We start from the raw sequence: 11,622 nt of genomic DNA on the forward strand, positions 1-11,622 counted from the left end.
ATCGGCGCAAATCGGAAATATTCGGGTAACACGTCGGGAAAACGCGAATCGGGCCCTTAGTAAATGACCCCCCAAGGTGTTCTGTTTCATGTCCTCCAGTCTACTATACACAAAGACACAATAATAACCACACATTAGAGACGTGTACACATTGAAGAACATTTAATGCAATAATTTCCTAATCCACATTGTCTTAAAAGGTGCAAATTTATTCATATATTCATTGAAGAAGTTTATATGTAGTGAAGAACCTAAAATGAAATGTGTTGGCGAAGGGTCTTCTGGACAGCACCACCAAGACTGGTCACATCCAATGGCCGTGTTCTCTATGATCATCCCATAGTCTATATATATATTACTCTATTCTATTCTTCTATATAGTGACATGAACTCTCTTCCTACATGTTATGGCTGGGTGGTTGCTATCTCCGGTGCAGCATGCAGCATGTCCCTAGGCTCGCGGCTCGTCTTGGCTGACTAATTATGTGTGGTGATTCTTCTAAGACATATGTTCCACGCATAGTGATGGCTAAACATTTCATTTTCCTGTCTGAGAATGTTTTATACTTTATTCTAAGACACATGCTTGAGTCACAAATTGTAAATGTCTCCACAACTAGATACTCGTAATGTGTTGACTGCTACTTCTTCTACCACACAAGTGCGCTAGGACTCGTTACCTCCCTATCACGTGTGAGGGTCACAGTGGGCCAGATAAATGATCCGGAACATATAGATAATTTTATCCAGTACCTTCTGGTTCTTGTGTGTAATTCGAGAGTCTATCTGAGGCCTCCTGTACCATCCAATCAACCATGTCCTTCACCTCCACTCTAAGAGACCCCAAACCTACTCCAGCCTCTTCGTTGTTGACACGTGGATGGATGGTTTGGGGCTCCTGCTTAGTAAGGTCCATTGTGTTTGGTAATGTTGGCGTCTCTTTTTGCACCCCCAGAATTTGTGGGTTTCCTTCTCCAGAAGAAGTACAGGTCAGGATGTTGTTGGCCGTAGTCTTGGTGACAGATACAGGAAGCTCTTCGTTGGCTTCTGAACCCAATGAGGCCACAGACTGTTTGTCTTCGATAGTTTTGGTTTGTCCGTGACTAGACGTGTCGTTTGTAAAGTTTTGCTCGTCTTGAAGCTCTTTGGATACTATTGAGACCTCGGAATTATCTTCAGGTTCTCCCAATGTTTTTGCCTTAGTGTCCTTCACAACGTGTTGAATGTTTTTATGTGATGTCTCTTCCGTAGGATTATCCATGTTGTTCTCTTGGTCTCTACCTATCTCGACATGGTTCCCCTTTTCTTCATGACTGACGTTATTTTCCAGTTTGTCGATAATATCGCTCTCCTTATCCCCCTCAATCATATCTTTGTCCTCTAATCCCTTCGTCTCTAGCTGAGCATCTTGTTCTGACAAGCAGTTCCTTGTGTCTCCCTCAAGGTGTTCTCCTGACAAATTGGTCTCATTTTCTTTCGTAAGATCTTCCTGTTCTGACAGATACTTTCCATCATCTCTCAAGTCATCTTCATGACCTTTATTTTCTGGAATTTTTTTAGCCATTATGTCCGTGGACTCTTGTTTGTCAGTGATTGTGATACCAGGACTCTCCTGTTTGGGTAATTCTGCCTGGTTTTGGATGGACAAGTGTTTTTCCGGCTTTTCTGGTGGACTCTCTTTCTCTGACAAAGTTTCGTCTACGCTTCCTACGTTAGCGGGACCGTTCTTTTGTTCTTGCATGTCTTCCTCCTGATGTTTTACTCCGACTAACGCACATTCCTTCTTTTCTACCGGACATTTTTGCTCTTTGTCATCTAGACTCACCTCACCTTCGAGTCTGACGCTCTTCTCTTGTAAAGACTCTTCACAACTTTCATGTTCTACCATATCTTTATCCACAACCGCTAAATCTTTTGCAGGATTTTCTAATTTCACAGGTGTTGTGCAGGACTCTTTCTCCTGTCTTGAGCTATCCTCCTGCTTTGTTCCATGCTCCACCTTGAGATTTGGTCCTTGGATGTTATTAACATCTTCCTCTAAACTTTTAGCGTAGCCTTCCAGTTCTGATGTGTCTTTCGCATTTCCTCCCACCACTCCATCATGGTCACTACTTTGAAGGCCGTCTTCGTTCTGCTCTAACACAGGCTCCTTGTGTTGTTGCACCTCAATATTCTCCTTCTCATGCTTACGGTGGGCCACTTCTACAACCTTCTCCTTCTCCGTAGCGTCTTTTTCCCTCATCAATCTATAACATCTAATTTTACGAAGGAATGACGCCTTAGAGTAGGGTTTCAGTTCTTCTTCTTGAACATTGTCATTGCTTTGTTCTCCAGACTTATCTTGAATGTCGTTACCGGTTGTCTCCGCCGGTCTGAGGCATGGTAGTCGGAAAATGCTTCCAGTCAGTTTCCGTTTCTTGCCTCTTACTCCCTCCTGATCTTCTGTACTTTGGTTACTTGAAGGTTCTTCTTCTGTCTTATTGTTTGGTTCTGCCCTCTTTGGAAATATACGGGTGAAAGCTCCTCTTAGGCAGGATGGCTCCGCTGCTTTAGGACTTTGGCTACTCTCGGTAGATGGCTTTCTCAACATCTCTTGTTCCTTGGATGTTTCTTTTCCAGAATGTTCTGACTCGGCCATTTGCAAGACCCCCATCTCTTCACAGTACAAGGTCTTTTGGCTACCTAAATAAATGAAAAACAGCTGAATGCAGCAGAAACAATGGACGTCACATGTACTATGTTTTCTAAACTGGGGGAATTGTGGGGTCTTAGGAGACTGGAAGGAGATATTGCAAATGTAAATAATATCCACATAGACAAACCCATCACATATCACATCACGGCACAATTGCAAAGTTTTAATGACAATCAACCAACTCTTACATGACCCAGTTTAGGTTTTTTTTAGGATTCTTAGTTCTAGCAATGTTCACAATAATTGACATCCTCACTATATAGAAGAACCAAAAAGAAGAAAATGGGTGTACCAGCATATACTGCCCCACACGGAGAAGCTAATTTACATAAACATATCAAAAACATTTTCTATAAAATGTGACAACAAGGTGGAGAATCTTTCTTCATTGTTGCATTCCTCTGTTATTAATAACTGGGTGTAAACATCTTGTCATCGGGGGGTCCCCTACAATACCTCCTGTGGACCTGGGAAATCGTGACATGCAGAGCCACATTTATTAAAGTGTTTGCGCCAGTTTTCTGTCTGACTTTGCACTAGAAAGAACGTGCCCCAGTATATCGTTGCGGCTGCTCTGTGTCCCACAAGACAGAAAAAATGTTCACCTAAAGGGGCGAGTTACTGCTTAGTCGAACCGTGCGCCTCAATTTTGCAGCATGAACAAAGTGCACCAAAAAAGAAAAATGGTGCCCACTTCCAGAGCAGTGCAGGGGGCATGAAGATTGTGCACCAGTTTTGATGAATTTGGCGCACTTTGCACACTCCACAGGCAAACTGAGGCAGACTGCACAGGTTTTATTAAGTGTGGTCCATAGTTTTGATTTTTTTTTTTTCCTACACAGGCCCACATTTATAAAAACCAGTGCAAACTGCACTAGTTGCAATTCGCCTGTGTAGTGTGCAGGGGGCACCAGATTCAGAATTGTGTTGCGCGTTTTTCATGAATCTAGTGGCCCCCTGCGCTGCTCAACAGAGTGCACCAAGAGTGTGCAACACAACTTTGTCGGACACTGCATGATAAATGTAGCGCACGGTCCAACTGTGCACTGCAACGCCCCTTTCAGTGCAGAATTTTGTGTTGTGTTGGGTATAGTGCAACCAGACACAACTGTGTCGTGGACACTTTATAAATACACATGCAAGAACGTGCACAGAAACTGGTGCAGGGGCCATTGTCATAATGAATAATAGAGGACATAGTTGGCCAAAGTGTCCCTGCATAGTTTTGTAATGGGGGATACAGGCAGGAGTGTCTAAGGTTATTGTTAGTTGATTCGGGGGGGGGGGGGATGTATGTGTGGGGGACTTTCTCCAAACTGATGGTACCAGGGAAGAAAGTTAAAGGGAACCTGTCACCAGGAGACCCATTTTTAGCACTCCCCCAGTCCCCACACAGCATAGTACATACACTGCCAAAGTGTTTTTGTATTAAAAATTGGTTTTACAGAAAAAAAAAATTGTTATATTGTACCTTTCATTAGCATCTGCTGTGTGACTAGGCAGTTGCCCACTGGGAGGGGCTGGAAAGGAGCAGTTTTCCCCCACCCTTGGGAAACAGCTCCTCCATGTGTCCTTTTCAAATATATGAAAACACCCATCACTTGGCTTAGCGACGCCCCATGCTCCTCTACAGCCAATCCCGAGTGTTGGGAGTTATTCATATATTTGAAAAGGTCACATGTTTCCCAAGGGTGGGGGGGGACTGCTCCTTTCCAGACCCTCCCTTTTGGCAACTGCCTAGTCACACAGCAATGAAAAGATGCTAATGAAAGGTACAATATAACGTATCTTTTTTCTGTAAAACCAATTTTTTTTTTATACAAAAACACTTTGGCAGTGTATGTGCTATGCTCTGTGGGGACTGGGGGGGGGGGGGGGGGGCGTGCTAAAAATGGGTCTCCTGGTGACAGGTTCCCTTTAAGGAAGTTTGATGTAAACATTCTGAATATTCTTGGACAGAGTTGTCCATCCAGAACACAGAACCTAAAAGCATAGTCAGGGGACACGAGCTATCAGAAATGTATGGCCGTCTATAGACTTCTCAGTAGCATCCAAATTTTTTAAATCACCTATTAAAATCAAGCATGTTAAACCAGCGACACATACTAATAGATCCAGGCACTGTGACAGTGGTAATCTTCTTATATTAGTTATATTGTTATAGTTGTTGTCCGTCCTTCTAAAATCAACTTTTAAAATTATGTTTAAGAGCTCTTGGGGGTGTTACCAGAGCCCCTTAGTACTCTGACATCACAGTCTGTTACACTGTCTCCCCCTCTCCATCTGCCTTCTGTAATCTCAAATAGTGGGAGCGGAAGTGCTCCTTCACAGTGTAACAGCTTCTAAAGCTACAGCAGAAAGGGGCTCTGGTTACAACCCCCCAGAGCCCTTCTTCCCCCATAAGCATAATTTTAAAAGTTGATTTTTTAGAAGGAATGAGGCCAAATATAAAGAGATTATAATGGATAACAAATGTAAGAAGATTACCGCAGATCTATGAGTAATGTCGCTGGTTTATCAGGATGGATTTTAATGAGTGATTTCCTTTAACCCTTTCTTCATACCTGAATTGTATCACTGTGCCGTCCAACCAGAGACAGTCAATTCTCCATGCGCCGGCCGAGGAAGGGTGAGCTGCAAAATTAATAATTACATATCAGACGATCATATAACAATAGACCAGAATCTTCCAAACCCATTGGTGCTGCCCCCTATATCCCACGTGTTTGGGATTCTCTGATGGTCGCTTATAGTGCGTCAAACTATTTTGTTAAAAATAATCAAATACTGTGCCCCAAAATCTTCACAAAATGCTAAGTTATCATCTTAATACTATAGTTTGATGTTTTTAGCACAGGTGCTTGTCTAGGTGCTTGTTGGGGTTTGTATGTGCCATGACCCATGTAACCGGACATTACGGAGGAGTCTATAGTATAGGTGGTCTTCAAGGTCATGAGTATGTGCATCATACATAATGGGGCTCATCTACTAAGAGTCCGCGGAGCGCATTTTCGTCGGGTTTCCCGACGGTTTCCGTTTTGCGCCGCATTTAACAGGGGATTTTGGCGCACGCGATCAGATTTTGGCGCATTGGTGCCGGCTTGCACGCAAGAGAAATTGGGGGGCGTGGCCATCGTACCCAACAAATTCGGACAACACGTGGGATCTAACATTTAGAATTGTGTCGCAAGCCACACAGTTACAAGCACCGGGAAGAAGAAGGTGAACTCCTGCGGACCTGAGCGGGGAAGCGACGGATGCAGGAACTCAGATGCACGAGCTACGTGAATTGCGCCGGACATCATCTTCGTCAGACCGTCCAAATCAGGGATCGCGACAGGACCAGGTAAGTACATTTGCCCCATAGAATCCATATCTTCCTGCAGGCTATCCCCACTAATATGGATGTTCATCTCACTGGTGCGGTGACTAGTGGTGGGGGGTAATAGTGCGGTGACATCTGTTCCTCTTTCGTAGATTGAGTTCCTCTACCAGAATGACAGGTGGATCCTTTGTCTTCCGGTAATTATGGCCCCCCCCCCCTGTATATAGTATATACCCCAGTCTGGAGGGTCTATGTTGTCTGTGCATGTCCCCGCCGTTGCTGTTTTTGGGTTCCCCACCCCTTTCCGTCATCTTACACAGCGTGCAGCCTCGGCTCCTCTCTTCTGTGAGATGCAGACTGTGTTTCTGTGCACACAGACCCCCCACCATCACACACACAGACGTCGCTCGCACTTCACTCCCGTTTCCATAGCAACTGATCCACCAAACCATTCAGGACCCCCTCCGAGCGGATCCTCCTCAGACGTGTCTATCATTATTTATAGTCGCGGGCTCGATGATCACTGATTACGACACGGCGCAAATGCCTCAGCGTTTTTTTTTTTACGAGACAGGTTTACAGAGCGGCGATTGTTCTGATGGATTTTTCGTGAATGGCGGAGAGACGTGGATCTAGTCAATGGGTCGTGAGCCGGGGGGAGGGATCGTAGGAGACGCACATTGGGTAATATCTTCAAGGACATTCATTGATGTGACTCTTTCTATGACTCTACTAGCGGTTCTGTGGTCGTCGCTCCTCAGACGTGTAAAATAGACATAAAAATATGAACAGAAAGGGATTTGTTATTAAGTTTCTGAGGTAAAAATCGTCTAGTTGCCCCTGGAAACCAATCAGAGCTCAGCTGTCATGTTATAAACAGCTGTGGGGAAATGAAAGCTGAGCTCTGATTGGTTGCCATGGGCAACTAGACCAGTTTTACCTCAGACACTTGAGATAAATCATCCCCATTGGGTCTGAAAATGGAGCAGGATCTTGTCTCATCATATACAAGTCTACACGCTTATAACTCAGGATCACTAATGTTCCCCATATCTGGGGGTGCTATTCCAGAGATCCATCTCCTTCTGCCCTGTATAGTTAGAGGGGTCTTCCAGGACACTAGAAACCTCTATATCAAATCGGTGGGGGACCGAAACCTTGCACTCCCACCAATAAGCTGTTTGCAGCACCTTAAGTACACAATGGGGCACATTTACTTACCCGGTCCTGTCGCGGTCCCCGATCCGGACAGTCCGACGAAGGTGAAGTCCGGCGCGATTCACGTGGCTCGTGCACCCGATATTCAGCAGGTGTCGCTTCCCCACCGAGGTCCGCCGGAGTTCACCTTCTTCTTCCCGGTGCTTGTAAATTGCGACACAATTTCCTATGTCAAATCCCGCGCATTGTCCGAATGCGTCGGATCGTCCGATGGCCACGCCCCCTGATTTGTGTTGCGTGAAAGCCGGCGCCGATGCGCCTAAATCCGATCGCGTGCGCCAAAATCCCCTGTTAAATGCGGTGCAACTCGGAAATTGTCAAGAAACCCAACGAAAATGCGCTCCGCCGACCCTTAGTAAATGAGCCCCAATGTATAAACCTAGTGGCCACATCAGGGTACTGCAGCTTAGCATGCATTCAAGGAAAGTAGTCTGGAAGGGTAATGCCCCTTTTACATGAGCGTTTTTCACGTGTGCGTTCTGTACGTGTTTCTGAGATGCAGGACTTTCATTAGACTATGACCCAATGTATTTAATGCGTTTTTACAGACACATACATTTTTTTTACGTGCGTGAAACTTTAAGTATGCTCTATATTTGCAAGTCATGCTCATAAAAAACACCCAATACAAGTCTATGGAAATGCATCAAAAACGCATTACACTCCGAGGTGCAGGGGTTGGGCTTTGGTGTGGATGCATTTAAAAAACAAAAATGGGACTTGTGACTACTCAGCTCTCAGCTTCCACCTCTGTGCTCCTGTACAGCTCCTCCCTCCCCCACTGATGTCGGCTCACCAGGATGTGACCTCTCTGAAGAATCAGGAGGGAGGAGCTGTACAGGAGCACAAAGTTTGGGGCTGAGAGATGAGTAGTCTGCAGCACAGACATGTCACATGTTGTTTTTTTTTTAAATGCATCCAAACCAAAGCCCAACCCCTGGGACTACACAGAGGATCTTGTCAGGGTACAAGGTAATTTATAACACACAATTATATTGTAATGCGATTGCTCATAAACGTCTTTAGTGAAATTGAGGTCCCTGGTGACAGGTTCCCTTTAACAATCTAATACTCTGAAATGAAACCACAACTAGGATGTGTGATGAATAGAAATCACTAGTAAGTATTCATTTCATGTATGTGCAGTGGTTATCTATAAGAAACAATCTATGGAACAGAGAAACATCCAACTTGGGTCACTGGAAGAGATTTTTAATATTTCAAAATCTTAAAGGGAACCTGTCAGCTTGTATTTTACACCATTAAACTAGCAGGCCCTAACGTCCTTTCTAGAATTCCTTTCATTATGTGAGATCTCACCTAAAAGATGGAATCTACCTATAAAAACATATCCCCCCAAAGTCATTGTGAAAATGAGAAGGGAAGAGTCATATTTTGCTTCAGATGAGTCAAGTTTAGAGGCTTCATGGACAGAATCAATTCAGAATCTTTGTTTCTATAGCACCTGGTAGAATGCTGCTGGTGTCATATTAAAGATAAGAATCTCATCTTTCAAATCTCATCAGGTTTGTGGTTCCTGCTGCTTTTAACTTTCTATATATGCGTCTGTAGCTCACAGAACCGCAAGCAAACTGAAAGATGAGGCGTCCGTGTGATGCTGCGTGATGTGTACACCTACGATGCGGGGGGATCTAGTGATTGTATCTCTACACTGCTCCATGGGGATAATCCTAAGATTATTGTGGTCAAACATCACTAACTCAGCGACCCAGAAATGTTGTGACGCACAGGGTTACTAATCATTTATTATAGACTTCAGCCACTTCAAGGGTTAATTCACGTACAGACATTGCAATGGGTTAAGCTACGGACAAGTTTGTGGTGTGATGCAATTACTATGCGTGTGACCCCCCCCCCCCCCGGGATAAAACCAAACTCACACATGAAGCTGTTGATGCTGATAGACAGGACAAGTATATAGAAAAACCTTAGTATTTGGCAGAAAATACTACGACAAAAACTGCAAGTGTGAACAAAGCCTGAAAAACAAATGTATAGGGAAACGTGTAGCGGTGCTGCCACCTACTGGTATAACAGGAAATCAGCAACACAGGGTGTAATCTCCTTCCGGCTGTGGATTCAGACGCTCATAAATTTGGTTTTATTATAAGAATTTTCTCACCCAAGAATATTATCCAAGGATTAATGAGAATATAATAAGCTATAATAATTATTATTACACCCAAGAAAACATAATAAGCTGTAATATCGTGCATAAATCCGCCAGGTTGCTGCAGAACGCGTATCCTTTATGATACGAGGAACGCCAAGTCCGGAACTACACAACCTGGGGAGGGAGCTGGGATCCGTGTTATCCATGATCCGTGAACACGAGAAAAAAAACCATGATGTTTTTGAAAAAAAAACTGACTTGATAAAACACTTAGAAAATAAAGGGTCGTTTATCCGTATAAATTGGGGTTATAATAGCGCAAAACGTAAATGATTGTGTGAATAAGCCCTAGAGATTTCATGCAATCCGTGATCAGCCTGGACACACTGCAGGGATGGGATTCCTTGCGTCACATCGATCAGTTGTAGCACTGCTGTTCAGTGGGAAAGCAGGGACTCCTTGCTAAATATATCACTATGATCCACAAGTCCAATTCCTGGTAGTAGTAATAATAATTTTAATAATTCCTCTATTTATATAGCGCACACAGATTCCCCAGCGCTGCACAGAGTTTGCCAAATCAGTCCCTGTCCCCAATGGGGCTCACAATCTAATCACCTACCAGTATGTTTTGGAGAGTGGGAGGAAATTGGAGGACCCAGAGGAAACCCATAAAAAACATGGAGAGAACATACAAACTCTTTGCAGGTGTTGACATGAACCCAGGACCAAGGCTGCAATGCTAACCACTGAGCCACCGTGATGCAAGGCTGTAGTGCTAACCACTGAGCCACCGTGATGCAAGGCTGTAGTGCTAACCACTGAGCAACCGTGCTCAGTGGCTCAGTGGTTAGCACTACAGCCTTGCAGCACAGTGGCTCAGTGGTTAGCACTACAGCCTTGCAGCACGGTGGCTCAGTGGTTAGCACTACAGCCTTGCAGCGCAGTGGCTCAGTGGTTAGCACTATAGCCTTGCAGCGCTGGGGTCCTGGGTTCAAGTCCCAGGGTCAACATCTGCAAAGAGTTTGAATATTCTCTCTGTGTTTGTGTAGGTTTCCCCTGGGTCCTTCGGTTTCCTCCCACACTCCAAAAGATACTGGTAGGTGATTAGATTGTGAGCCCCATGGGGACAGGGAGCGATTTGGCAAACTCTGTGCAGCGCCCGGAATATGTGTGCGCTATATCAATAAAGGAATTATTATTATACAATCCCATAGTCTGTGGCGATAAGGCCGAGTCCACCATAGACAGAGCAGCTAGTCACAGCAAACATGACTTATAAATGAGTTTATTTAATTAGTTCATAATTTTTTATTTTAAACTCTATATTTTATTTTACATTATTATTATTTTTTTTTTTTTACAGTCCACTTATAGGGGCTGCCCATGATTATATGAAACAGTGCCACCCCCATCCATAGGTTATATGTGGTATTGCAGCTCCGTGCCATTTACTTCAATGCAGCTAAAGGAAATGTATCATCAAAATCCATCATCAAAGGAGGCAAAGACACAGATACATGCAGAGACATGTCAACCCCTTTAAACTGCAATACCGCCTACAACTCATGGGCAAGGTGTCTAGAATTTACACCAATTATACAACTAGTAGACTACAGACTACTATGGGTTACGTACAAGATAGGTTCCATAGGTTTGGTCTTAAGTTGAATTTGTATGTAAGTCGAAACTGTATATTTTATAATTGTAACCTCAGAGAAATTTTTTTTCTTTTTGCCCCAGTGACAATTGGAGTTTTAAAATTTTTTGCTGTAATGGGACCAAGGATTATCAATAAAGCTTCATTACAGACACCTTACAGCTGATCATTGCAGCCTGGGACTATAGTAACATCCAGAGAGGTCACCAGAGGTCACAGGGGGCAGAGGGGTCCGTCTGTAACTAGGGGTTGTCTGTAACAGAGGTCACAGGGGGCAGAGGGGTCTGTCTGTAACTAGGGGTCGTCTGTAAGTCGGGTGTCCTTAAGTAGGGGACCGCTTGTATTTATACGGAGGCCTAGGAGGAGGAGGCCACTCTCCGGTGAACCTTGGAGAACCTCCACATCCCAACACTGATTGTTCTAATAATTCTTTATGTATATAGCGCACACAGATTACGCAGCGCTGTGCAAAGCTTTGCCAAATCGGTCCCTGTCCCCAATGGGGCTCACAATCTAATCACCTACCAGTATGTTTTGGAGTGTGGGAGGAAACCGGAGGACCTGGAGCAAACCCATGCAAACACAGAGAG

The 11,622-nt window shown here is 44.3% G+C and overlaps 1 protein-coding gene across 1 annotated transcript; it reads right to left on the reverse strand.

The window, feature by feature from the left end:
• Positions 1 to 742: 742 nt before the first annotated feature.
• LOC140077522 (uncharacterized) lies at positions 743 to 6,667 on the reverse strand. Its single transcript, XM_072124767.1, has 3 exons — positions 6,337 to 6,667; positions 5,260 to 5,329; positions 743 to 2,682 (listed from the first exon to the last, which is right to left on the reverse strand). The coding sequence occupies exon 3, from the start codon at positions 2,651 to 2,653 to the stop codon at positions 743 to 745; it is 1,911 nt and encodes a 636-aa protein (XP_071980868.1). The 5' UTR covers positions 2,654 to 2,682; positions 5,260 to 5,329; positions 6,337 to 6,667.
• Between the last annotated feature and the right edge of the window lie 4,955 nt (positions 6,668 to 11,622).

This window comes from Engystomops pustulosus, chromosome 9 (assembly GCF_040894005.1).
Source record: "Engystomops pustulosus chromosome 9, aEngPut4.maternal, whole genome shotgun sequence".
NCBI classification, from domain to species: Eukaryota; Metazoa; Chordata; class Amphibia; order Anura; family Leptodactylidae; genus Engystomops; species Engystomops pustulosus.

What these genes read in the sequence shown, in the direction of transcription:
- LOC140077522 (XM_072124767.1), bottom strand. Translation starts at nt 2,653, where the DNA reads ATGGGGGTCTTGCAAATGGCCGAGTCAGAACATTCTGGAAAAGAAACA.